The following is a 24,709-nucleotide window of genomic DNA, read 5'->3' as shown; positions in this document are numbered from 1 at the left end:
TTGGTAAAAACACTACACATTAGTAATTAACAACATGACAACTAAGTAATAGATGACAGCATTGCCATTTAGCAACAGTGTATGTACAAAATATTGCTTTATTTATTCTGTCAATGTCAAAGAAGATTTTCTAGTTCTATTTATATTAAAGACCCTAAGACTCAAATTCTGCTGCTACTTAAGCTGATTGAATTTTTATGCTGAAATTAAATCACGTAAAGGAACCATTCCAGGTTTGTCATTTAAAGGTATTTGACATGGTTACATTGTACATATTTGGCTTGAGATTCAACTGTTGCAAAGAAGTGGCAAAACTACTGATCACACACTTCACTCAGAAGCTTAACTATGCCAAGCACAAAAACCAAATACTTCTTGTAATTGAAGAGAGAAAGCAGCATGCAAAATGTTCTCTGGCAAAGCTGGAATTGTCAGAAGTGAAAAATCCATAGTAACACGGTTTTTCTTTGCAGGGTGAGAATTTTCTTCTTCTTCTCCATTAGGGCGCATAGCATGAGCAGAGTGCCTTCTGAGAAGCTTCTCTCTCTGCCACACGAAGGCATGTCAGAGTCAAGGGGAAAAAGTTAACATGTTGTGACTTGCACAACAAGATCTAAGAAAATTAAATGTGATCAGTATCAACACAAGCTCTAGAAAGACATGACTGAATACCTCACAGCTACTGCAGCCAGAGCTCCTAATTTGTTACAGCTTTGAGATGAAATGATTTAGAAAAGTTAAACTAACACAAAATAAATTACCCAGAGAAAGCACAGCAACCCTTCTTTCAATATCTTAAAAAAGCTACACATAGCGTGTGTAGAACAGGATGGAGTGAAGGTCTCCATGAAACCAAAACAGCTATCCTAACTGGAATTCAATTCTCCCCAGTGCAACTCAATACACTTAATTTAGTGCCTTTCTCTGACAAAACCCCCAACTGCTCAGTATGTCTCTACATTGAAAATCCTGTATTTTCCGCAAAACAGCTTAAATGCAATGCAAAAAGAGTTCATACTATAATAATTTTGCAAAAGAACAACTTACGTAAAATACTGCTCTACAGTTACTCTAGAAAGCTCATTCCCAATGGAGATTAGTGAAATTAACTCCTATGAGAATTATGATAAAGCTTTGGGTTTTTTGTTTTGTTTTGGGGTTTTTTTTACCTTGTCAAGAGAATTGCTCTTGTCGCTTTGTCTGTCTGGGAGACTGTTTCCTGAGTCTGTACTTATAAGAGAGCCTCTTGAGTCAGCACTTCTCACACTATTAACATTTGGCGTTGATGCAGTGTATGGGGAAGCTACAACAAAAATGCCAAACAATATAAAAATCTGAAACAATACGAGGTCCCTTCCAATCTCTAACATACTGTGATACTGTGATATACTGAAAAAAGTAACACCATTGTTTAGTTGGACTTCTAAAGCCACCATATATGTATATATATTTTTAAGAAAGCAAACAATTAATTTCATTTACTTTTAAGGAAGACAAACTTATTCTACAGTTTCAGCAAAGTATGTATGCATACACTTAATCCACTTAATCTAGTGCCTATCTCTGACAAAAAACCCAACTGCATATATACACACAGACTTCTGTACAAATACATACACACAGATGTAAAAGCCAGATGTAGCAATACACACTTACATGACAAAGCATGTATATTTAAAAAAAAATCTCCTTCCCCATTTTTAATATTTTTTTTTTCTGACTAGTAAGTGATACAAGTAATCACAGCAAACAGCAGAAATAGTAAAACACACTAAAACAAGAGACAGGAGGATGCCCACACATGTGCAGCAGCAGCACTCCACTTAGAGGTGTTCTCTAACATCAAGTATAAAATTGTGGATTATGACACTTCTCCCATAAATTCCTTAAGGCTAGTTTTGTCTCCCATTTCTCTGCAGCAAGACAGGAAATACCACCTTTGAAAGGGGAAAAAGCAGCATTTTCCAGGAAATAGCTTTAGTTTCAAATACAAAAGCAAAACCAAAAAATTCTCAAATGAAAGATTTCATGTGCAGACCATCAATTCTGACCCACACTGAACAGTTGATTGCATGAGGGTCTGTTAATGAAAGCATCAGTAATATTCAAGTATATATGTGAAAGCAATAAAAATTGGATACAGAACGATTATTTCTGGTAACAAATGAAAGAGGAAACTAGTTCCTTTTTAAAATTATTTTAAAGTGCTTACCAATGCCAGAGATAACACCAAATAGATCCTTAGGAAGATTGTTATCCAATGTGTTCCCTGATTTTTGCGGTGTTACTAGCTGACTTGCAGTTGGCAAATTAAGGGCTTCGTCCTTTGCACTCTGTTTGGAAAAGGGAAGAAAATGTGATTACTGTTTTCCAACATTATGGACTTAGTGACTATGACATGCTTAATTTTCTAGAGCAGTATTTGTTACATATGTCTTTCTTAAATTTGGATTTCTATTAAATACGCCAGGATCTACAAGAATAGAGGTAACCGTTGACACAAACTGGAAGGCAGACTCAACGGATGCGTAATTTTTGAGTAAAAACCAGACAATCTAATGAAAACTCCTCTCACAGAAACTGTATCAAAAATGGGTAATGGATACAGATGGAAGGCCGTTAAATTGCAGAAACAACTGATATTTTTTATTTTAAATACACTGTTTCTTCAGCTTTTTTGTCTGCTCTTCTTAGCACTCAAAAAGATGCAGCAGGTCCCGTCCTGTGTGGTCTACGGTTTGTACTGAAATAGAGGCACATGCACCAGAGATGCCAAAAAAGCACGATGTTACATAGCAGTATAACCATGTGGCATTAGAATGATGCTGTGGCAATCTGTGTGCCATAGCACTCTCCAGAAATCTTCAGAGGTTTAAGCAGAGATCAATAAGGACACTGGAGCCTGTATGTAGGACCAAACTAGCTGATTATCATGTTAGGCATAACTTAGCTGGACAAGAGAAACTGCAGCCGAAACCATAAAGGTTAATTAAGCTTTTAAGCTCAGAAAAAGCAGAAAGAAAAAACTCAACAGAATTCTGAAGCTTATGAAACTCTCTGTTTGACAAAAGTATGCAGTGCTTCATACATGCATTGCCCATCAGTTACAACGAAAATAATTCAAGCTATCAAACAGAAATGGTCACTCACATTGCTGGAAGGGTTAACAGGAAATGGACACACATCTTTAACATTGATCCGCTGAACATTTTCTATGAGGAGTCCAAAGAGCGGCAAATACATAGTGGCTATTCTTGCTTGGTGGCTCTAAATAGAGTTTAACAGTTCATTAACAATTACAGATTTATTTTTTACTAATGATTTTTTTAAAGCTATTCAATCCTAAATTACAAAAAAAAAAAGATAGCATTTAATAAATATTCGCCAAACCAGACCCCACATTCAATATGTTCACAAATAGCAAAAGCAGTGATCACCACTGTATTTCATTATAATATACAAAAGGTCAGTAAATTAACAGTTTCAACATAATGCAGAAAAAAACCCTCTAAGTTAATGTGATTTTAGTTAAAAAATAATGTGATTTTAGCTAAAAATTAACACGATTTTAGTTAAGGCTAGCCAAGTAAATTAATATTACGTTAGCTTGATAAATTAATGATATCTTCCACTGAAATTTTATGGCTTCTCCACAGCACAATTCATGTTAAGAAAGGCCAAGAAAATAAAAAAAAATAAAAATAAAAATAAAAAAATTACTCAACATTTACTACCATGACTTGTAGCTTTTTGTAGCTTTCTTATACTCATTTTATGAATAAGAGATGATGAAAGGACAGCTGCCAAATATTAAGACCTAGTGCTTAATGAAAATAAAAGATCTAAAAAAATTTGTAAAACTGATCATTTTAAGAACAGCAGTTAGATTACATTGTGCTAAAATGTAATAAACACATGTAATTATGTTCACAGGTACTTTGTGCTTTCTTTTGGCAAAAATATGTGATTTGCAAATTGATTTTGATACAACTTTCATATTTATTTTCATCACAGTCTGCACAGAAATAGCACAGCAATCCACTTACCCTGGAGGCATATCTATCATCAAAAGAATGTTTTATCATCAAATTCTTGAGCACACTAATAGCAATCTGCCGCACGTCTCTGAACTCTTGCAATGCATTGCCCACCTCCCTTAGAAGCAGTCCCACTAAGAAGTGATTTTTACAGAACTCATCAGTTAATGAATAGTCCAGGTGAAGGTCTGGAAGTAAAGTACAAGTTCAATGTAAGGAATGATATTATTTAAATCAATTTATCAGTTAACTTAAGGCTGAAGTAAAATGTTTCCAACATTACTGACAATAATATGTAATCACAGTTATTCCTATATCCCTAGCCCAATTCACTGTAATGATGCATTTATTAAACAGACAATGATGATGTAGTGACAGGACAAGGGGTAATGGGTTAAAACTTGAACAGGGGAAGTTTAGATTGGATATAAGGAAGAAGTTCTTTACTGTTAGGGTGGTGAGGCACTGGAATGGGTTGCCCAGGGAAGTTGTGAATGCTCCATCCCTGGTGGTGTTCAAGACCAGGTTGAACAGAGCCTTGGGTGGCACGGTTTAGTGTGAGGTGTCCCTGCCCATGGCAGGGGGTTTGGAAGTAGATGATCTTAAGGTCCTTTCCAACCCTAACTATTCTATGATTCTCTGATGTATGTATATTCAATCAAAAGACGCTGGAGAAAATTGTAAGTATTAAAAAAAATATTTTAAACACTGCCCAATACTGAAGTGTTCCTTTTAAATTTACCTGGACCAGCATCTTCATAGCTCCAAATTCAAATTTTATATCTATATTCAGGCACTGAAAACACACTCAGTGAATAAAGGTTTTGCACTGCCCATCTTTCAGGAATTTAGTTGTATGATGGAAATAAAATTTAAATTTCAGTCTGTGGTTCAGTCCCAGGTTAGTAAATTTGAAGGACTGCAAGTGAAACATGGATTAAGAAGTTTTAGATTCTGTACTGCAGTTTTAGGTTCCTTCTTGGTTATCTTACACATGTATCTGTTGTGAACATAGACTATAAAGCTGTGATCTTTGTTAATTGATATTCTCTAAGAAAACTGCCCCCAAAAACTTGCAGTGTATAGAACTGTAACGAAGCAACGGCATTTGCAACACAGGTGTCCAAATTAAGCCATTTCTTCTCAATACATCAGAACACGGAAGTACACATTAATATTTAAACAAGATAACTTATATGAATCTATGCAAATTTGACCTGCTTTATAATATAGTTGGCAACTTTGCTACAATTAAACATAACTGTACTTTGCAGAAATATTTATATATTCAGATTTAATTGCAATAGAATTGTAATTAAAGAATATTTTAACATTTGTGTTTAAACCACTGCAATATAATTTTATTTTATAAAGTATTTCTAACTGTAATTAACTGTAAATCTTTACTAAGTCCCATACAGTATTTAGGTATTACATAAACACACACAAAACCCCAGCACATTTGATACAACAAAGTCAAACTGCTCCCCTTTAGAAGTCTTTTTTTTGTGTAATAACATAATACAGCTCATTTACATACTGGATATATGACAGCTTAAGAGCAACTTCATCTTGAAGGCTTTATTTATTAGAATGCATAAGTGTTTAAAATTTCAGCTGAGGAGGTATTCAAGAGTTTCTCATTCACTGTCATTGTCTAATACAGTAATCAAAAAACAGATGCTAACCTCAAAGCACTTTCATTTTTCAAAGAACTCTTGCAGCAAAGGAATCCATTGAGTCAGAAAGAAAGAAAAATAAATAAAACAGCACAGACATTCTACAGGCTGCACTTAAGAGCCAACCACTTCATCCAAGATCTCTTCTGCCTGAGACAGCAAAACAGAGCCAGAAACACTCCTGATAAAGGTTTCCTTTTCTGGCTGAACTCCTAGTTCACCAGGGAGCAGCATTTTAAACTGTTCTTTATTGTGTAATCAGAAACACTGTTTTCTCTAGTTTTGCTCTTTTCAACTCATAGTTCCTTTTCTACAGAAATATTCATGCAGTGAATCAAAGACTCTTAATCCACAATTATTAAAGATACTCCTAAAGGCTGAAAAAGACAGAGAGAAACAAGTTCTATGCAGCTGTTCAGCTCTTAGTCCCAAATCTTGTTCTACCACCATGATGAAAGCATTAATTAATTAATTATACTCAACTTCACTAAGCCAGCAGTCTAGTGAATAAATATTTCAGAAAAAAATAACATAATCTACAATACTATAAATGTTAGGTACATTTACTTGCACCTCTAAAAGCACCTTCCTCATCTCTGTTCACTGATGTCTGCTATAGTTCAATGCCTGGAAGAAATTCAGGTCTTCACAGCCACAAATGCAATAGTTAATATACTATTTGTTTTGACACAAAGCTAGAGGTACCAGGAGCCCAGCTGGGCTAAAGAGGGCATTCCTGACTGAGCTCCAGTGGGGAAAAAAAGAATAAAATTAAAAAAATCACATGAGGTGGAAGCAAGAACAAGCAACAGGAGGAACATACAAGCATTGACCAAGTATAGAAGTGTTGTCCTATGCAGGGATAGTGTTAGAAAAGCCAAAGCTCAGCTATAGATGAAACTTACAATGGACATCAAAGGAAACAAGAACAGCTTCTACCATTACTTTAGCATTAAAAGCCTGAATAAGAAAAACATGGGATATTTACTGAATGGGGACTGTGGTTAAGACAGTGGACTTGAATAAGGCTGAAGTGCTGCATACCTTCATTACCTTATCCTTCACTGATACGGTACACAGGCCTTAAGAGTCTAGTGACCAGCTTCAAGAAACAGAATCATCCACAGTGGATGAGGATCAGGTCAGGGATCTCTTGCAAGACCTCCAGTCATGCAAATCCACAGAGTCAGATGACACACTGAAAGTGCTATCTGATAACATTGGAAGACCACTCACTTTCACCTTTGTTAGGCCATACCGATTAGGGGTATCCCATAATTGGGACCCTGTGATTGACTGAAGGTAGACATTGCACATATCTTCAGAAAAGGGCAAGAAGAATTCAGGGAACTACAGGCTTCACTTTGGTCCTTGAAGCAAGTCCTCTTGGAAGCCATTTTTCAGCCAGTAAAGAGGAAGAGTGTGACCAGGAACAGCCAGGATAGATGTGCCCAGGGTAGACCATGCTTGACTAACCTGTATTGAAGGAGCTCAGCAAAGGACCACCAAGGTAGTTACAGGGTTGGAGCACATTTCCTATCAGGAAAAACTGAGGGAAATGAGCTTGTTCCAGCTGGAGAAGGGAGGCCTGATATGACCTGAGCAGGAGGTTGCACTACAGACCTCCTGAAGTCCCTTTTCATTTGAATAGGTATATGAAAGAAGAAGTAAAAACTACACCAAACCTCACACTGCACACCTATGGGAGTGTTGCTGGCTTCTGCAGCTAGTGAACTGAAAGCTAACTCATGAAAAAAGGCAAACAATCATAGGAGAAAAGGGAGGTGGAGTCAAGGATGTAGTTCAACATATCTTTCAATGACTAGATTCTTTGGCTAGATTACTCTGCTATCTAAACTATTCCTTTAAGTTTAAATGAAATGATTACAACTTTGGGTTTCAATTTAACAATTTCAAGATTTCCAGCATCCCACAGACTTGAAGTTACACTATCTACAAGTATAATAAAAAGGTGACAATTAAGAAATGTACCATATACTACTATAGAAGAATTTACCTTGGTATCTCTGAACTCTGCCTTTTCCAAATGGCATTGGTAGATTCAAAGGTATATAGTGCTCATGATTACAGACTACACGGAGAAATTCAAATTTGAATTCGAAAAGAGTCTGCAAAAAGAATTTAAGGTATAAATTAAATATCTTATGCAGTGATTGGAATAACACATTAAAACCAGCTTCTCAACACAAAAGGGTGATTTCCCTCAGCCTTGCAGTATGAGAGATATAGAACTCTCAAAGTTTGACATGTCAGTATAAAATAATTCCAGCACTGTTCATACTTGACAACTCAATATAGTTCTATTTACTATTCCCATTGTCTGAAGTTATTCAAGTTTACTAGGATGTTATGTATTGATGAAAGAAAAGTTTGAACCCACAGAAGAAAGTCTTTGAATACCTGGTACATGCTTTTACCACTACAGTAAACATACAGAAACTTAGCAGATATCAACTTTTCCAACTTCAGCCTTTCTCACATTCATGTTTAAAATTTCTGCTTAGTGTTGCACACCCTCCCCCCCTTCACAGTACACACAGTCTAGGGTGGTAAAGCTGCACCGGAAGATGTAAACTCAAAATATGAAAAGTGATTTGATGGAAAAACCCCACACTCTAGGCACAGTACAGGGATTTTTAATGTAACTGGGAAGAAGTCTGAAGACTTAATGCAGTACTCTATCCACATGCATCAAGAGGCAACTCCTAAAAATAGTTTGTTTAAAAACACTACGTACCTTTGGATCTCCTGGGGCAAAGCAGCTGATGTAGTTATTGATCTGCTTGAAAACAAAGCCTCTATCCATAAAAGTAAAACACCTCTGAGAAAACCAAGCAAAACCAAGATAAAATCGATTTAGTACTGTTGCAGTGTAATTATATTTTTGTATTCAATAAGTTTATCTTCTAAACACATTATTGGTATTTCAGTTTGAATATAAAAAACAATAAAACAAGGAAGCTAAATAAATTTATACCTATACGAATACAAAATTTTCCCTTAAGACTGCAGAATGTAAACAAATTGCAAATGAAAAGCATTTTCATGAAAATGCCTCTATCTTGACAGAAACAAAAATGATATACCACTAGCAGCTTCTTAAAAGAAAATATTTCCCATCCTTTTTTCTCCCTACTGGATCTTACTGTCTTAAAAAGGAAAGACACTGTAAGTCTGTCTATATAAAATACATGCAAATAAAACGCTACTTGAGAAGATAACCTAGATGATAATTCTAAAGAAAAATACCCCAAAATACACTTTTTAATAAAATATAAGTTCATTTTTAAAACTATCAAACTTCTGAACAATGGTATTCTTGATTACAGAAGATGCAAATTATAATTCAGTGCATTTTAACTTGGACATAGAATTATATTTAGAAAGAATTATGTGTATTCAGTTTTATACGAGTTGGGTTTAAGATTCTTTAAAATCCATGAAGAAGCAGTATTATTGAAAAAAGTAACCAGAGAGCCTAAGTCGCTTGTGTACCTACTTTTATAAAGGTAGCAAGGCTATGGTTTGCATTCTTTGAAGCCTCCGGATTATCTCTGTACTTCTGAGTGATGTGTGGCATCAGCATATTAACAACTGTTTCAACTGCATGGTGAAAGGAAGCTGAAAATCTCTGGTTTCGCAACAGCTAGAAACAAATCCAGATACAATATTTAATATGGTTTATAACACTAAAATAGATCAGAAATTTCATTTAGGTTAGGCACAGATACCCTGACAGGAAGAGGGGAGACAAAGAAAGCTTTAAGTTTTTCCCATCTGTCATTTAAAGTAACATTTCCTTTAAATACAAGATTTTCCTAAACTTTTTAGACTGAAGGGGGAAAAAGAGCATTGGGTTAAAAGACATTATTACTACATGCACTGACATCTGTAACTAAAATTCAACCAAAGCAGCCTTTGAATACTATACAAAACCACATGTATAAAAGCTAAGTGTAATGCATTAATATTTTTCTAGACTGCAGTAAACTTGATGACAGAAGCTATGAATAAAACGGAATCCTTCCATATTACCTATTTTTCTTTCCAAAGCAGGTACCATCTAGTTCACATATAGTAACTGCATTATCAGACTCTATATTCTATCTTAAAAAAAACCAATCAAAAAACAAAACCCCAAGGTTTTGCTGTTCTGAAACTATCTTTTTAGTAACTCCTTTGCCTTTTGCTATTGTGGACATTCTCATCCATGCATATTTCTTTCTCTTGCTCCTCAGTGACTTAAAATCTCAGTTTTTCCAGGCTTCAGAATCTTACTTTCTATGGTTTTAATTTTCCACAATTAGAACTGTTTTCCCTTGCTTTTTGGCAGTTTGCCAACTGGCTTAGACGATTCACAATTTCTTCCTTTCCACTCACCATCTACATTACCTTCAGCTTTTTGGCACTGCAGAGCCTCTTACATTTATCTATATCTTACAATCTTTAATAAAGATTCTGTTTTTGTCTGAAGGGACTTAATGACAGGTGATGTGAAGCTCAAGAACCTGATACTGACAAGAACTGTTTCAACTGTACAGTCACTATGTCTTTTCTTTCCGAAAACTGAAAATCAAAACATCCAAGTTCCCTGAATGCTTTGTTACTTAATTATTTTTTGAACTATATTGAATGCAATATTCCTAGGCAGAATTTGTCAAGACCTTGCATAAATCTATGATTACATCATTTGCTCTCTGTGTTTGAACTGTGCTCCAAAATCTCTAGTTCTATTTTTCAAAAAATAGATATTAAGACTGAAAAAGATCCCTGTATAAATATCAACATGTCATTAGTATGTCATTAATGACATAACAATTAAAAATTAAAAATTTTGTTGGTGGGTATGCCAGCCAGTGTCCTGTCATAATCTTGTAACTTCAGTCTTGGTTGGACAGTAATTAAATACTTTTTAAAATACTACAAAATTCTTGCTATAGAAATAATTCTGCTGCACTCAGAAAATCATCTTTTAATCACATATCCTAAGTAGGAAATGTTTGAATGCATGTTCCTTTTACTACTTCACCCAGTAAGACAGAAAAAAGCTACCAAAACACTTTATTTGATACTAAAAGGGCTTGTAAACCAAGAAGTGATGCTCAGGAACAAGGATACATGCAAACAAGAGGTAAGCCCTGCTCATATTTCTTTCATGTCACAGGTAAGATGACAATGAGGTTAGCTCTAAAACTGGAGATGTCTTTTTTAACATGAAATGTGGAGGCAACAACAAAAATCACTCCAGTAGTTTGTAAGCTATGATCCTTACTTCATGTTATTGCAGGGAAGAATGACAAAACCCAGCAATTAAAGGTGATATGCAGCAAAGTACTAGAATCTAAAGGTGCCTGTTAAAAGAACTTCTCGTATTTGGGAAATGCCTTTGAAGATACTGTTAAAAAACTAAAAAAATATTAACCTGAAACTCCCAATTGGTACTTTCTATTAAATGTGTGTTTACAATTATGCTATTAAAATGAAATTATATAAATTTTTAACCTACCTAAAAAATTTTGTATGGCTGAAAGACTACTTAAAATGACCAAAGTTTTCAAAATTTATATGATCATGAAATCCCAAATAATAGACAAAATTTGATGCAACAAGTGGATGCACAATGCCACTTAAATACAGTCATAATTCCTAGACCACTCTTCAGAAATACAAACATACACTGATTTGTCTCCTGCCTACATTTTTGGGTGTACTTTAATGAAAAACCCAGGCATACTTATAACAACGCTTAGGAATCTATCTCAAAAGACCACAAATGACCATAGCATGTAATTTATAGCATACAGTAAATCACAAAATGAACTGCTTAGTCTTTCAAGTACAGCAAACCTGAGGCCATTGGAATTCAGCTACTGGTTCTTACTACTGAAAAAAGAAAATAATCAGTGCCTTCCCTTATAGTTACTTAGGTCACCTAGACATAAAGAGACGGAGCTCTTCCTGAATAATAATCATGGTTATGCCTACCCCAATTCACACCATAATTCTGTAACATCAGGCAATAAAATCAGTTTCAGGCACCTGTAACTGACACATTATTCGCTTACCAACTTCCTTTTCCCTAAAATGAAAGTCTTGCTCCTTGTATGTATGTGCTGGGGCTTTCCAAATATTAATTTATTATTAGAATTACATGGGTCAGTAAAGACACACTAGCTCTGAGCAAATGAGTCAGCAGAGCACTTGTAGAGGAAAGAAATAACTATAAAAAATGGAAAAAAATATATATATTAAGAGCTAGTAATAATGTCAATGCTCCCCAATGGTAGTATGTCATACTAAACAAGAGATGTAGATTACATTGGCAAGGATACTGAAAACATGAACACTAGTGGAGTTATTTGGAAAAGTAAACTGCATTTGTTTTTTGTTTGCTTACAGATTCATGCTTTAAAAATATTATATTCTACTGTACTTTTTTTAATCCACCTTCTGATCTCAATTTAAAAATACAATTCCTATTGCAAGGAAGTAATAATTAAATTAAGGAAATGGGTTTGCATGACAGCAAGTTCGTGGTTTCTTTGAAGTTTTTTTTTAAACCAATACACTGTTTCCTAACTTGTGAGGACTTCTGTAAGTTTGTTAAAATCAAAAAATTATATAAACTTTGTTTAGCCAAGCAAAACCAGTATGTTGTTGTTTTTCAGAGCGTCACCTACCAAAGCCAACAGAAACGTTCCTCAAGCTATAAAAGTTTCACATACACAATGTTTTGAAAACCTTGCCCAGAAGCACCACATTCTGTAATTAGAAAAACTGTATCCTTCTCACGGAACTGAATACTGTAAAACAAAAAGTACTGCCAGAAATGGCAGGTAAGTACTAGAACCAACAAAAATTCTCTCAGTGGTTTTCAATAATAATTTAACTGATTATAAGAAGATCAGAATAGTGGTGTGAAATAAGAAATACTCTGTTCACAGAGTGACCAGAAGTGCAAAGTCTTTGCTCAAGGAACATCAAATCAATAACAGAAATTTAAGTTTACAAATTCTGAATTATTCGAACAGATGGTATGAACTGCTTTAGACTGAAAGATGGTAGATTTAGATTAGATACTAGGTAGAAATTCTTTACTGTGAGGGTGGTGAGGCACTGGCACAGGTTGCCCAGAGAAGCTGTGGCTGCCCCATCCCTGGCAGTGTTCAAGGCCAGGCTGGACAGGGCTTTGAGCAACCTGCTCTAGTGGAAGGTGTCCCTGCCCATGGCAGGGGGGTTGGAACTATATGATCTTTAAGATCCATCCCCACCCAGACCATTCTGTGACTCTGTATTTAAATGGAGACAAATCCTTTTCCTTATATGAAACGTCAACACAGCAGCTAGCATCTCATGATGCTACAAGAAAAAGTCTGAATCACAGAATCAGAACCATTGAATTAACTAGGTTGGAAAAGACCTCTAAGATCACTGAGTCCAACCATTACCCCAGGACTGCCAAGTCCACCACTAAACCATATCGCTAAGGGCAAACTGATCTCCTCTCATGGCTGCTCCTCATGTCCTCCACTCAGAGTCACTCATCATCACACCTCATCTCCTCTCAACATCTCCCCATCATCATCTCCACTCACAGCCATCCCTCACCTACCTCCCATAGTGGCCTACTCTGTATAGCTGCTTCCTCTACCCCTCACAGCCACACCCTCATCTTCCCTTAAGATCTCCCCTCATGGCCACCCTCACGGCCCATGGCCGCCCTGCTCTCCTTTCATGATCCCCTCCCCTCACAAATGCCCTCATGAGCTCCCCTCACGCCTGCCCCACACAAGCTCTCCTCACACCTGCCCCTCACACCTGCCCCACATGAGCTCCCCTCATGCCTGCCCCACACGAGCTCCCCTCATACCTGCCCCTCTCGAGCTCCCTTCACACCAGCTCCTCACGAAATCCCCTCACGCCTGCCCCACATGAGCTCCCTTCACGCCAGCCCCTCACAAGCTCCCATCATGAGCACCCCTCACAGCTCCCCTCTTCAAATGCAAAATAACAGGGTGGAGTCAGACATTCTTTGCTTATTTTAGCTACCCACAGAAAACAAAGTCAGAATAGAACACAGCTGGGCAGACTGAGGTGGGGGAGGTTTAGCTTAAAATACACAACTGATTTTGGCACTAAATGAGGAGCCTGACAAACTAACTGAGCTTCTCCTGCATTCCAGAGGAACCCGAAAAATAGTTGTGCGTGTAACAGATTTTTTCCTTATTCAATTCTGATTGCTTAAAATTAATCAATTAGAATTCCTCCCATTTCTACAAAGCGTGCAATTCACTGTTCTCAGAGTCATTTTATATCACAGCTATTGTGCTGCTCAGGAAAAAGCCCATATATTTCTGGGTAATGCTTACATCAAAGTCCACAGTGTTATCTATTGCTTCCAGCCTCACTGCACCATAACTATTAAGAGATCTGACTAGAATCTGCAGATTTACACAGACAGCTCTGCTGCATGGATTTTAAGGGGTTTCTAACCTTTTACAGTAACGTCGAATCTAGCCCTCTAGTTTTCCTATCTACTATTTTAATCAATTTCTCCTGCTTTGCTCTTTCCTCCCCTTTCTTACAAATCAAGTTATTACATATAAATCATAACCATGTGTATAAAGAACTTTTTCTTCTAACATGCAATAAAAATATGCGATTAGAGAAAGAAGAGACTACTCAAATTTTGTTTAGAATAACATTCTTTTGCAAAAGTTGACATACCTTCACTTTAGAGTTTTCTATCAAATGCTGAGCCATTGATTTTATCAGAACTTCAAAGAAAAACCATGAATACTGCAGAGAAAAGAAAACATTCTGTAAAGTTGCCACATGCATTCAGCTACTATTTCAATGCAGTTATTCTTCAGTTATGACCAGGTAAGAACATAAAGTAAAAAGTATGGTTCAATATATACCTTAAGTAGCTTGTTGCTTGTAAGAAAGTCAGCAGATGGCTTTAAAATTGTTGTCATGGACTTTGTCAGTTCTTCATGTACTGTCTTATATTCAGAAGCAACATAGGGTTCAGCTTTATAACCATACTTAGGGAGGAAAACCAGAATTGAAATTAAACAGATGCAACTAAATTTACTCTTTTTAGAGAAATAGGAAAAGGAAACATTTAAATTACTTTTACCTACCTTGACATAAGATCTCAAGTAGCTATCCAAGCCTTCTTCATGGCACTGAGCAACAATATGGATAATGACCCTAAACAGAAGTCAGAAACCAAATAAGCCTACAAAAAAGCTATGATAGCAATAGCAAAAATGCTACTCAGTTATAGATTTATGTGATAAACTCTACAAAGCGCTTAAAATTCTTTACCTTGTCACATTGACTGCAACTTCCTCTTGAGTTGCTCTAGTGAGAACTCGAAACAACTGGTTTAGAACAGTTGGCAGGAAAGCTATCATCACATGGCCTTCCATAGCATGAAGGCTCTAAAAGAAAGCAGTAATACTGTTACTCCCTTAAAACAATGGCATTTAAATCACAAGTCCTGCAACGATAAAATTTAGGGCACGTCTTTTTCCAAAAAGACTTATACGCTGCTCGCGCTGCTACCCAAAGAAATACTGCACAGGAAGCAACTGACAATAGTTTCCAACATAAATATTTGGTAAATATTTTCTACATTCAGGTAAATTAGGGATAAAAATGAAGTTTTATTCAAAGCATTTTAGAAGTAGTTATTTGTACTTTTCTGTTGAAATGCATTCTAGGTAATGTGTACACAACAGCAACCAGACACTGACACTCTGGTATAGTTTGCTATTTTCTCCACCAATGCAGACATCTAGCAAACAGAAGTTCCACAAAAACATATAGGTTGATTACATTTGATAAGTGCAATACTAGTTAGAGTAGTTACTGCAAACCAACAAACTAATATGTTAAAAACCAGAATGAACTAAAATCCCTAACTACCCAATGATGGAAACTGGAGACAGAGTATTGCTAACCACTCAGCTTCTTCATGAAATGCCTTTGCATTCCAACACATGCAAAAGATTCTACAGACATAACCACCTTGACATAAAAGGCAGTGTATGGCATCTCATCCTACATTCTTTTTATGCCATAAAATCCCCTGCAGCTAGAGTAAGTTGGACAAAAAAAAGTGTCTATTTGCTGAACATGCATATAGACAACAAATTTCAAACATTTCTATTTAGTGTTAGGTAGCTGTCTTGTTGCTTAAATGTTTGCCTGTATGCACATTCACACTATTCAGAACTCTAAATACTCTTCCTTCCTACATGATCTGTGATTCTTCCTGGAAACGTCAGTCATAAGCTACAGCATCTTTGCTATAAGCCTTGAATATCAGAGCATTGGGTAAACATGCAAGTGGAACTTCAGCTCACACTTCCTTCCAGGATGCAAACATTTTTTGGTAAAGGTGCTGTTTGAAGTAGGACTCTGAAGTGGACTTGTGACAACTTCTGATGCCTTTGAGTATTCAATTACACTCAGACTGCCAGAAGTAGCTGTGCCCTTTGATCTCTCAGGCAGCAATGGAAGTAACTACAAGCAGATTCCTCAACTTATGAGATGCTAAGTGATGTTTGGACTCATGAAACATGAAGGAGAGCATAATCAAGTGAGTCTCAGAAAACCTTTAATTAGAAGTGTCAGATGGTGCTTTCACAAAATCCTGTTAGGGAGAGCAAGAGCAGAAAGAAGAGAGAATGAAGGAACACTTGTCAGGTTCAGCAACCCAAGTTACTCTGCCAGTAGCACACTGACTTTGTGAAGATACTTAAATCCTAAGTATTTAAATGTGTTATTGTACCATAAATATTACCTGCAGCAAACTGTCATCAGTGAACTAAAACAACTGATCTTTAAGGAGCATTTAGCACTCAGGCTGCCAAATCTGGTGCAGGTAGGTACAAGCCAACACACAAAAGGCAACCTCTCAATACAGAAGTAAAAAGTATTTGCGCCCCTGTGAGATCAAGCTAGACAGGAATTCGGCCAAATGCAACTGAAAATAGCCATAAGTTGTAGTTGACACAGAAGAAAGCATTTGTTTTCTGTTACCATGAAGCAAAGCAATATGATGTGTTAATCTAGTACGAACAGTAGGAAGCAGCAAGTAAAGAGTTTCTCACATATACACAGTTAGAAAGACTATTTTGAAAAGTGTAATGATAACAGGATTTGCAAGTGTGGTATCACGGAGGGATTCTGCACATAAGCTGTTTCTAGCTTCAGCAGGACCTCAGTATTGCAGAGTGCTGACTTCTAAAGCCAAACACTACCAGGCTTAGCGCTACCGTCATCTAAGTGGTGACTGCCTGGTACAATTACTGCAGCAGAAAGCAGAGGAAATCAGGATGGCTCCAGATCTAAAAAAAAATCATTGAGGAACTTGGAACAGATAGCTCAAGTGAGAAAAGCAGAGAAATGACATCTCAAAACAAGAATGTCAGTAGCAGAAACCCAAGTGAGAGGCATCTCTAATGACACATTCTAAGTAACCATGGGGGATGATGAAGTTTACCTACAAAATTATTTGTTATTTGTTTTACCCTTTGATGTGAGGCTACAATAGCCAGAATCCCTTCTAATGGGGTGCATGATTGTCATATGCTTTGCCAGCATGTTTTAGGATTGCAAAGTTTCAGAATGATAAGGCCAAATAGAAAATGGAGAAACAGGTCTGTTAGTAAAAAATGGTAATAAAAAAAAAAAAACAACCCACCCTATTTCCAAATAGACTTATTCGTTATTCTGCTGCTAATGTAATGTGTCCTGCTTTGGACCAAAGTTGATCACAGAAATCTTGAGGCAAGGAAGAAGACTCAGAGGCATGGTTCTGACATAACCTGGGTCCCAAAGCAAGTCCAGTTTAGAAGTGTGCCACATTTAATAGTCAAGTTCTTACTTGAATGTCCTGAGTAGACAGTCCAGTTTTATTAACTGATGGTATTCAATTACAACTATAAATTCTGTTGTGCCCAAGAAAAGTAGTTACTTGTGATACCTTACATAGATTTTAAGGTGCCTGAATTTTGGGCTTCACATTAAAAATATAGCCTACTTGGCTAAGACAAAATTGCTGTGGAAACCATGCACTCTATTGATCTAATCCTGAAAGAAAACTGTAGACATGACAATTATGACCTCTTAAGAAACATTTTAGAAAATCAGGAGTTATCATTCCTTGCTATTCCCCCGTGCAGTTCAATTTGATTATTTTGACAAACTAAGCCATCAGTGTTTCAAAATTATCACTCCTAAGGCTGACCAATGCTGTCTCATTATTTCCTCATGGTTTCCTCTTACACTGCAATTGGAAATTTATCTAAGGTAGGAAGTATCTTTTTGTTCGTTCTTATGCTGATTATTCCATTAATGAGATCAAGAAAATGTCTGAAGCTCTAAGGCTTTGCAAAAGTATAAATAAATAAATTATCTGTTATTCATTGCCATTTTATACCTTAAGATATTTTACAAGATCGGTTCCTAGTGCATGAGCTCCAGACTCAGTTTTCTGACAGTACTGAAAAAAATTATGCAAGTGCTGGTCCTGTCAAAGACAAAAAGAACAACAAATTAAACAATATCCAACATTGCTATCCATAACACAAAGCAGAACACATTAAAAATACTTATATGTAGAAATCCATACAGGTGTCCACAGATTCAATTTTCAAAACTAACTGAAGTTCACTATTCCAAAGACTAAGTTAGTCTACATGTAATGTTTATTTTTTTAATGCATGTAAGAAATTTCCAGTGATTTCTGAATTCAAACACCACCTATATTTGTTTCAAACCAACTGACATGCAGAAAATAGCATACTTAATGTTCATTATCCCAACCAATTATAATATATATTTTATAAGTAGCTATAACAGGACTCATTGCTTTGTAGACATGCCAGCAGATAGCTTTCAGACAACTATGACCTCTCATCTAACAGCGAAATTCAGATTGGAATGGATGACAATGTTAGACAACATTTTTAATAGCTTCCATGTAAGATCTGTTGCTTTTCACAGCTGATGTAAGAGATACCATGCAGAGTATCCAAGAGACAAAGAAGTAAGAGATCAACATACTGACTTTAAGAAACTTCCCAAATATTCTACATACATATAACAAACATACATTATTCCGAAAACCTTCTCCAATTTAATTTGTTTCATAACTCACCTGTGTATATACAGTTGACACCAGATGAGTGGATATTTTCAACAGTTGTTTGCCTCCATCTACCCATTTAATTTCAGGACCAGAATGCTGCATGCACATATGCAGAGGAAAAGTAAAATATTGTAGCAGTATACTGGAGTAAAACAATTTATTTATAGCACCACAAACAACAATTTTTATGTTTTTCTTAAACAGGTTGAAGAAATGTGTGCAATGAATAAAGTCATAAAAAAGGAAAATTATGCAGGCAATATTATCAAAAGCACTTATGAAGCTTAAAATGTTTTTTTGTAAGTACCACAGAGGTTTTCTTACTGGCTAATAAAATTGCTTTTCTATAAGTCATGGATTTCATGTTTCACCTACAACTGCAAAGAAACTTCTGACTAGAGAGAAGTATCTACTAGTTTTCTGAGAAAAAAAATAAGAATTTCCACAGATATTGACAGAGTTTAAACCTTAACAGAGGTTACCAACAGATAGCAGCCAGTGCTTCCTTCCTATCCCATATCCAAAGAACTAAGAATGGCAACACTCAACTGTCAATCCTGACCAGTTAGGGAGATTTTACTGCTAGATCTACAACTAGTCATATTGGTCCTAACCTTCTACCCGTGGGCATGAGCAGAGACAAACAGCAGAGGCATAAAGAATACACCTACAATGTGAAAAGATGAGATGTGAAGGATACGATGGTTGGAAAGCTTACAGCAGAGTTTAAAAAAGAAATGGTGGTAGAACAGGAGGAGAGCAGCACCTCTTGGTGCTGATTTTAGGCCTCTTCCTCCAAAATGAGTCAATTTCATCTCTGCATTTCATTCTCTTAGTCAAATTGCCTATCACATTTTACATTTTGTATTCTCCTTGGTACCATTTTTATTACTACAACTTTGCAAGCTTTCTGCTTTGAAAAGTACAACCATAAATTTCACTCGTGAAATATAAAGATCACAAAAATCAAGATGTGAGAATAAGACTTTTTCAGGAATAAAGGACTTACTGAAAGGAGACAGCATGAAATGCTAAAAAAAATTTAGTACAGGACTTCAGATTATTTGCAAATCTTCATAAACTGAAAAATACTTTAACATATTCTAAAATTACTGTAACTTCTAGTTAATTATTACTAGAAAAAATTAAACATTTCCCAAGCACATCAGTTAAATAATAACAGAAGTAAGTACTTAAAAAATTTAAATGAAAAACTACATTCAGATAGGCTGATTCAAATTCTTGTAAAAGTCAGAATTTAATCATAAGTTTTGTCTCCCATTTCTGCTTGTGTTTGCTTGTTTCCTTTAAATCGGATGTCAGTTTTGCAAAGAACTCCATTTCAACTATAGAAGAAAAAAAATTCTACTGGAAAATTACTTAAATCTTATCAGACTGGGGAATTACATTCAAACCTTCTCTCCACATCTTTTTTTTTTTTAATATTAATTTTATATAACATACCTTTCCAACTCCCACTTCTTGATAACTAAGATAGCCTGATGGAAGATTTGCCGACACTGGGATGTTTTGCTCATTCGTCACCACTCTTCCATCCTTTATTAGAGGGAGCCAAGAATACCCGACTACAGAACACGAAAGGCAAGCAGTTTTAAGTGTGTTATGAATCTGGACATAAACCCTTACAAAAGTCTTACTTCTGATATGTAATTCATAAGCCAGAAAACATTACTGTAAAGGTCAAATGATTTGAGCTCAAACAATTAGAAATCATTACAAAGGCAAATAAATTGTCACCAAGCTTAAAAACCCCCATATATTTGATAAATGTTCTAAAACAACATTTGAAACATTTGAATTAAAAGAAATAATTAATGAAATCAGTCAGTATAATGTAATTAGAAAGCATTATTTGGATCACAAAAATCACGAGTTACTGTATAAGCACACCTCAAAATCTCCCCAGTAATTACTGAAAGTAAATCATTAGTATACAAACCTTGTGTTTCAACAATATCTTTCTTCTTTGTACTCCCTTTGCTTGAATTATCACAGCTGACATGGTAAAATGTGAACAACAAATGGTGCTTTTCATGTAACTGAGTGGGCAATTCTATTTTAATCTGAAAGGCAAAGAATCACAACCTTTGTAGAAATCTTCAGCTAGAGCAGTGACATGCTTTACGGATTTCACACTTAAAAAGCAATTCCAGAGTATGTGTTATTTGAAGCAAGATCAAGAATTATACACACAAAACTTACAAATGTACTTCAGTGAAAAGGGAAGCTGTTTTAACTGAAATCATGATCAAGAACTTCTCAACCTTCAAATTTTTTATTGTATTTTTCCTAAATCAGTAAACGTTACCTTAGAAAGGTAGCTTACCTCATCATAAAACTCTGGATTTTGATGGTGATGCAGAACAGCAGCAAATGCACTTCTAGCAAATACTGGTCCACCTGGCCTACCATAGATACACTAATAATCAAAAAAAAAGAAAGAAAGAACAAGAAAAACCTCTGTGAGCCCTTTCCACTCTCAGCTTAGAATCTACTTCACCTAGAATTTGAAATATTTTAACCTTCTGTTTATAGAATCATAGAATAGTTCGGGTTGGAAAGGACCTTAAGATCATCTACTTCCAAACCCCCTGCCATGGGCAGGGACACCTCACACTAAACCATGCCACCCAAGGCTTCGTCCAACCTGGTCTTGAACACCGTCAGGGATGGAGCATTCACAACTTCCCTGGGCAACCCATTCCAGTGCCTCACCACCCTCACAGTAAAGAACTTCTTCCTTATATCCAACCTGAATTCCCCTGTTTAAGTTTGAACCCTTTACCCCTTGTCCTGTCACTACAGTCCCTGATGAAGAGTCCCTCTCCTGCATCCTTTTAGGCCCCCTTCAGATATTGGAAAAATAGTTAACTTGGCTCCGTTGCACAGACAGGGGGCTTACATGATCTGTGGACAGCCTGCTGTGCAGTAATGCTGACACTGTGATTTCACCTCAGATTTCCTATATATTTTTCTATTTCTCTTCTTTCAGGCACCTCTTCTACACTGTGGTACCTCATAAACAAACACAGAGCTTGACTCTGCAGTTGATCTGAAGCTTTAAAATAGTAATTTTAAAGAATTCCTCCTGTGGAGTAGGCATAAGCCACTCCTGTTTGCAACAAGTTTATTTCTGGAATTTTCGTTTATATAAGGAAATCAAATGCTCTGAGGGTTCTTTGGAAATCTATCATATCAAAACTAACCAAGTTATCTAGAAGTTGCTCTTATGCCAAATGCAAAAGGAGGACAGAAAGCCGCCATCTCAAACTAGATAAATTAATCCAATACTACTGTGTTACTTAGCTAACTGTTCACTATTGTATCAGTCACAAAAACCAAAAGACTGACCTTTAAAGGCAAAGAATCCTCTTCATCAGAGTCCTTGAACTCAATGCATATTGCAATATTTCTAGCCTAAAGCAGTATTAAAAAACAAAACCCCAAACAGTTAATTGTATGGATCACCACAGAAATATAAACAATCTTAACTAAGCCTGAGAAACAAGAACATACAGTTTTCCTCTACTCACCTTTGCAAAGGATTTTTGACTGTCATATTTCAAATACTTTGGATAAACATAAAGATGATTGTTGTAGATGGTGAAAGGCTGAGTATGTTTAGGTATACAGGGAACAAATTCCTCTATTTCAAAAGTTATTAGTGTCTTGGTACAGCTTTCAAACTGTTTCATGGGAATGTATGATGAGTTAACATAATCTGAAAATACATAAAAACCCAATGAAAAAGTGAAGAGAAAAAGCTTGAATGTCTTATTTACCAGTGTTTATTAATACTCACTTGGAAAATCTGGTGACACATTATCAATTGTAACATCCAGATTTCCTAAAATAACAGGAAGTTTGGCCATCTTTTCAGGTCTATAGGAAGGAAAAAAAAAAATCTCACAGTCAGGCCAAATGCAAAACTATCAGATGCCAGAGAAAAGAGAAATAGGAAACAGAAGCAAAAGTAATATCCTGAAATAGGAATATGAGAGGAAAGGTAGTTTGGGAGTGGATGACTGATCTGCTCTGGCTTTTTGCCTAGATTCACAGCTTTTCTTCTTTAAATTATGAGGGAAAAAAAAAAATGGGTAAGGCTTTGTTAACAAGTGTGGAAAAGGTTAAGACAAAGCATCATGTTTTTCTTTAAATCAAAATGGAAAACTTTGTTAAAGATAAGTATGTTAGCAGGTAATAACTCACTATAATTTGTAGCAAAGAGGGGACCCATAAGTAAAGCTTTTTAAAATCTCAATGGCCAGTGACAAGCTTGTATGGTAATGGGGTAAAATTAGGAGACGAGCAGAAGGGGAGAGAACGCAGAAAGTCAACAAAATGTATCTTCTACTCAGTAATTTTTTTTTCCTACCTCATCCTTTTCCTAAAGTAATAACTCACCCTGAAAAACATTTACTATTAACTACCCTTCAGTGACATTTCTTAGATGTTATCATGAAGCTAATTCAGAAGTATAATTTGAAGTAGAAGTATTTTCCGTATTAAAAAACACATGCAGAACCTTTTATTAGTAATGATAGTCAGGAGCATAATTTTTTAAAATTATTACAGAGGAAGCAAATGCAGTATTTTCCCAAAATGTAATCTCATGCTGTGAAGCAAACAGCTTTTTTCTGGTTGGAGTTCAGATTCTAATTTCAATAGCTAAGCCTTAGACATTACAATCTATTAATAAAATTCCTGTGACATACTCTACATGATTGCACAAGCAGGATGCTGAAATAACCAAAAGCATTTCCTTAATTCACAAAGTAAAGTGATGTTGCAAGCTAATTTACTAGACTAGTTTCAGTAATACTGTTTATGGCAAGGAGTATCAATACACAGCAATTTCAATGCTATGTAAACTCCAATGAAACTTTAACCAGCTTGCTAAAATGGAATTAAAATGCCTGCTACAAACCTCATCTCCTCATCAGATTTGGTAAGCATGAATAAAATAAACTATAGCCCAGGCTTTTTGCGATTAGCAATTATTCATATTAATAAAACTCCAGCTAACTGTACCATAACAGAATCATAGAATAGTTAGGGGTGGAAAGGACCTTAAGATCATCTAGTTCCAACCCCCCTGCCATGGGCAGGGACACCCCACACTAAACCATGCCACCCAAGGCTTCGTCCAACCTGGCCTTGAACACCACCAAGGATGGAGCATTCACAACTTCCCTGGGCAACCCATTCCAGTGCCTCACCACCCTTACAGTAAAGAACTTCTTCCTTATATCCAACCTGAACTTCCCCTGTTTAAGCTTTAACCCGTTACCCTTTGTCCTGTCACTACAGTCCCTGATGAAGAGCCCATCCCCAGCATCCTTGTAGGCCCCCTTCAGATACTGGAAGGCTGCTATGAGGTCTCCACGCAGCCTTCTCTTCTCCAGGCTGAACAGCCCCAACTTTCTCAGCCTATCTTCATACGGGAGGTGCTCCAGTCCCCTGAGCACCCTCGTGGCCCTCCTCTGGACTTGTTCCAACAGTTCCATGTCCTTTTTATGTTGAGGACACCAGAACTGCACACAATACTCCAAGTGAGGTCTCACGAGAGCAGAGTAGAGGGGCAGGATCACCTCCTTTGAGGACCACCTGCTGGTCCCGCTCCTTTTGATGCAGCTCAGGATACGGTTGGCTTTCTGGGCTGCGAGCGCACACTGAAGCCGGCTCATGTTCATTTTCTCATCAACCAACACCCCCAAGTCCTTCTCTGCAGGGCTGCTCTGAATCTCTTCTCTGCCCAACCTGTAGCTGTGCCTGGGATTGCT

The 24,709-nt window shown here is 36.4% G+C and overlaps 1 protein-coding gene across 8 annotated transcripts in view; it reads right to left on the bottom strand.

The window, feature by feature from the left end:
- Positions 1-24,709, bottom strand: part of DOCK9 (dedicator of cytokinesis 9) — a gene marked incomplete at its 5' end in the record, with an annotated part of 118,490 nt that overhangs the window by 32,971 nt on the left and 60,810 nt on the right. For 6 of the 8 annotated variants that reach the window (XM_080613974.1, XM_080613969.1, XM_080613970.1 and 3 more), the window contains 19 exons: positions 1,170-1,303; positions 2,213-2,333; positions 3,151-3,267; positions 4,047-4,225; positions 7,734-7,845; positions 8,475-8,558; positions 9,237-9,383; positions 14,465-14,536; positions 14,659-14,784; positions 14,884-14,953; positions 15,071-15,186; positions 18,195-18,284; positions 18,915-19,001; positions 20,370-20,491; positions 20,866-20,989; positions 21,253-21,345; positions 22,278-22,343; positions 22,460-22,647; positions 22,729-22,808. In XM_080613974.1, the coding sequence (XP_080470100.1) occupies positions 1,170-1,303; positions 2,213-2,333; positions 3,151-3,267; positions 4,047-4,225; positions 7,734-7,845; positions 8,475-8,558; positions 9,237-9,383; positions 14,465-14,536; positions 14,659-14,784; positions 14,884-14,953; positions 15,071-15,186; positions 18,195-18,284; positions 18,915-19,001; positions 20,370-20,491; positions 20,866-20,989; positions 21,253-21,345; positions 22,278-22,343; positions 22,460-22,647; positions 22,729-22,808 (2,128 nt within the window). Of the gene's footprint in view, positions 1-372; positions 547-1,169; positions 1,304-2,212; positions 2,334-3,150; positions 3,268-4,046; positions 4,226-7,733; positions 7,846-8,474; positions 8,559-9,236; positions 9,384-14,464; positions 14,537-14,658; positions 14,785-14,883; positions 14,954-15,070; positions 15,187-18,194; positions 18,285-18,914; positions 19,002-20,369; positions 20,492-20,865; positions 20,990-21,252; positions 21,346-22,277; positions 22,344-22,459; positions 22,648-22,728; positions 22,809-24,709 lie in introns of all 8 variants that reach the window. The other 2 variants (XM_080613968.1, XM_080613967.1) reach the window with 1 other exon arrangement.

The sequence above is a fragment of the Psittacula echo genome (assembly GCF_963264785.1).
Source record: "Psittacula echo genome assembly, chromosome: 3".
NCBI lineage: Eukaryota > Metazoa > Chordata > Aves > Psittaciformes > Psittacidae > Psittacula > Psittacula echo.
Note: the sequence above shows the minus strand (reverse complement) of the source record. Positions and strands in the feature narration are given on the sequence as shown.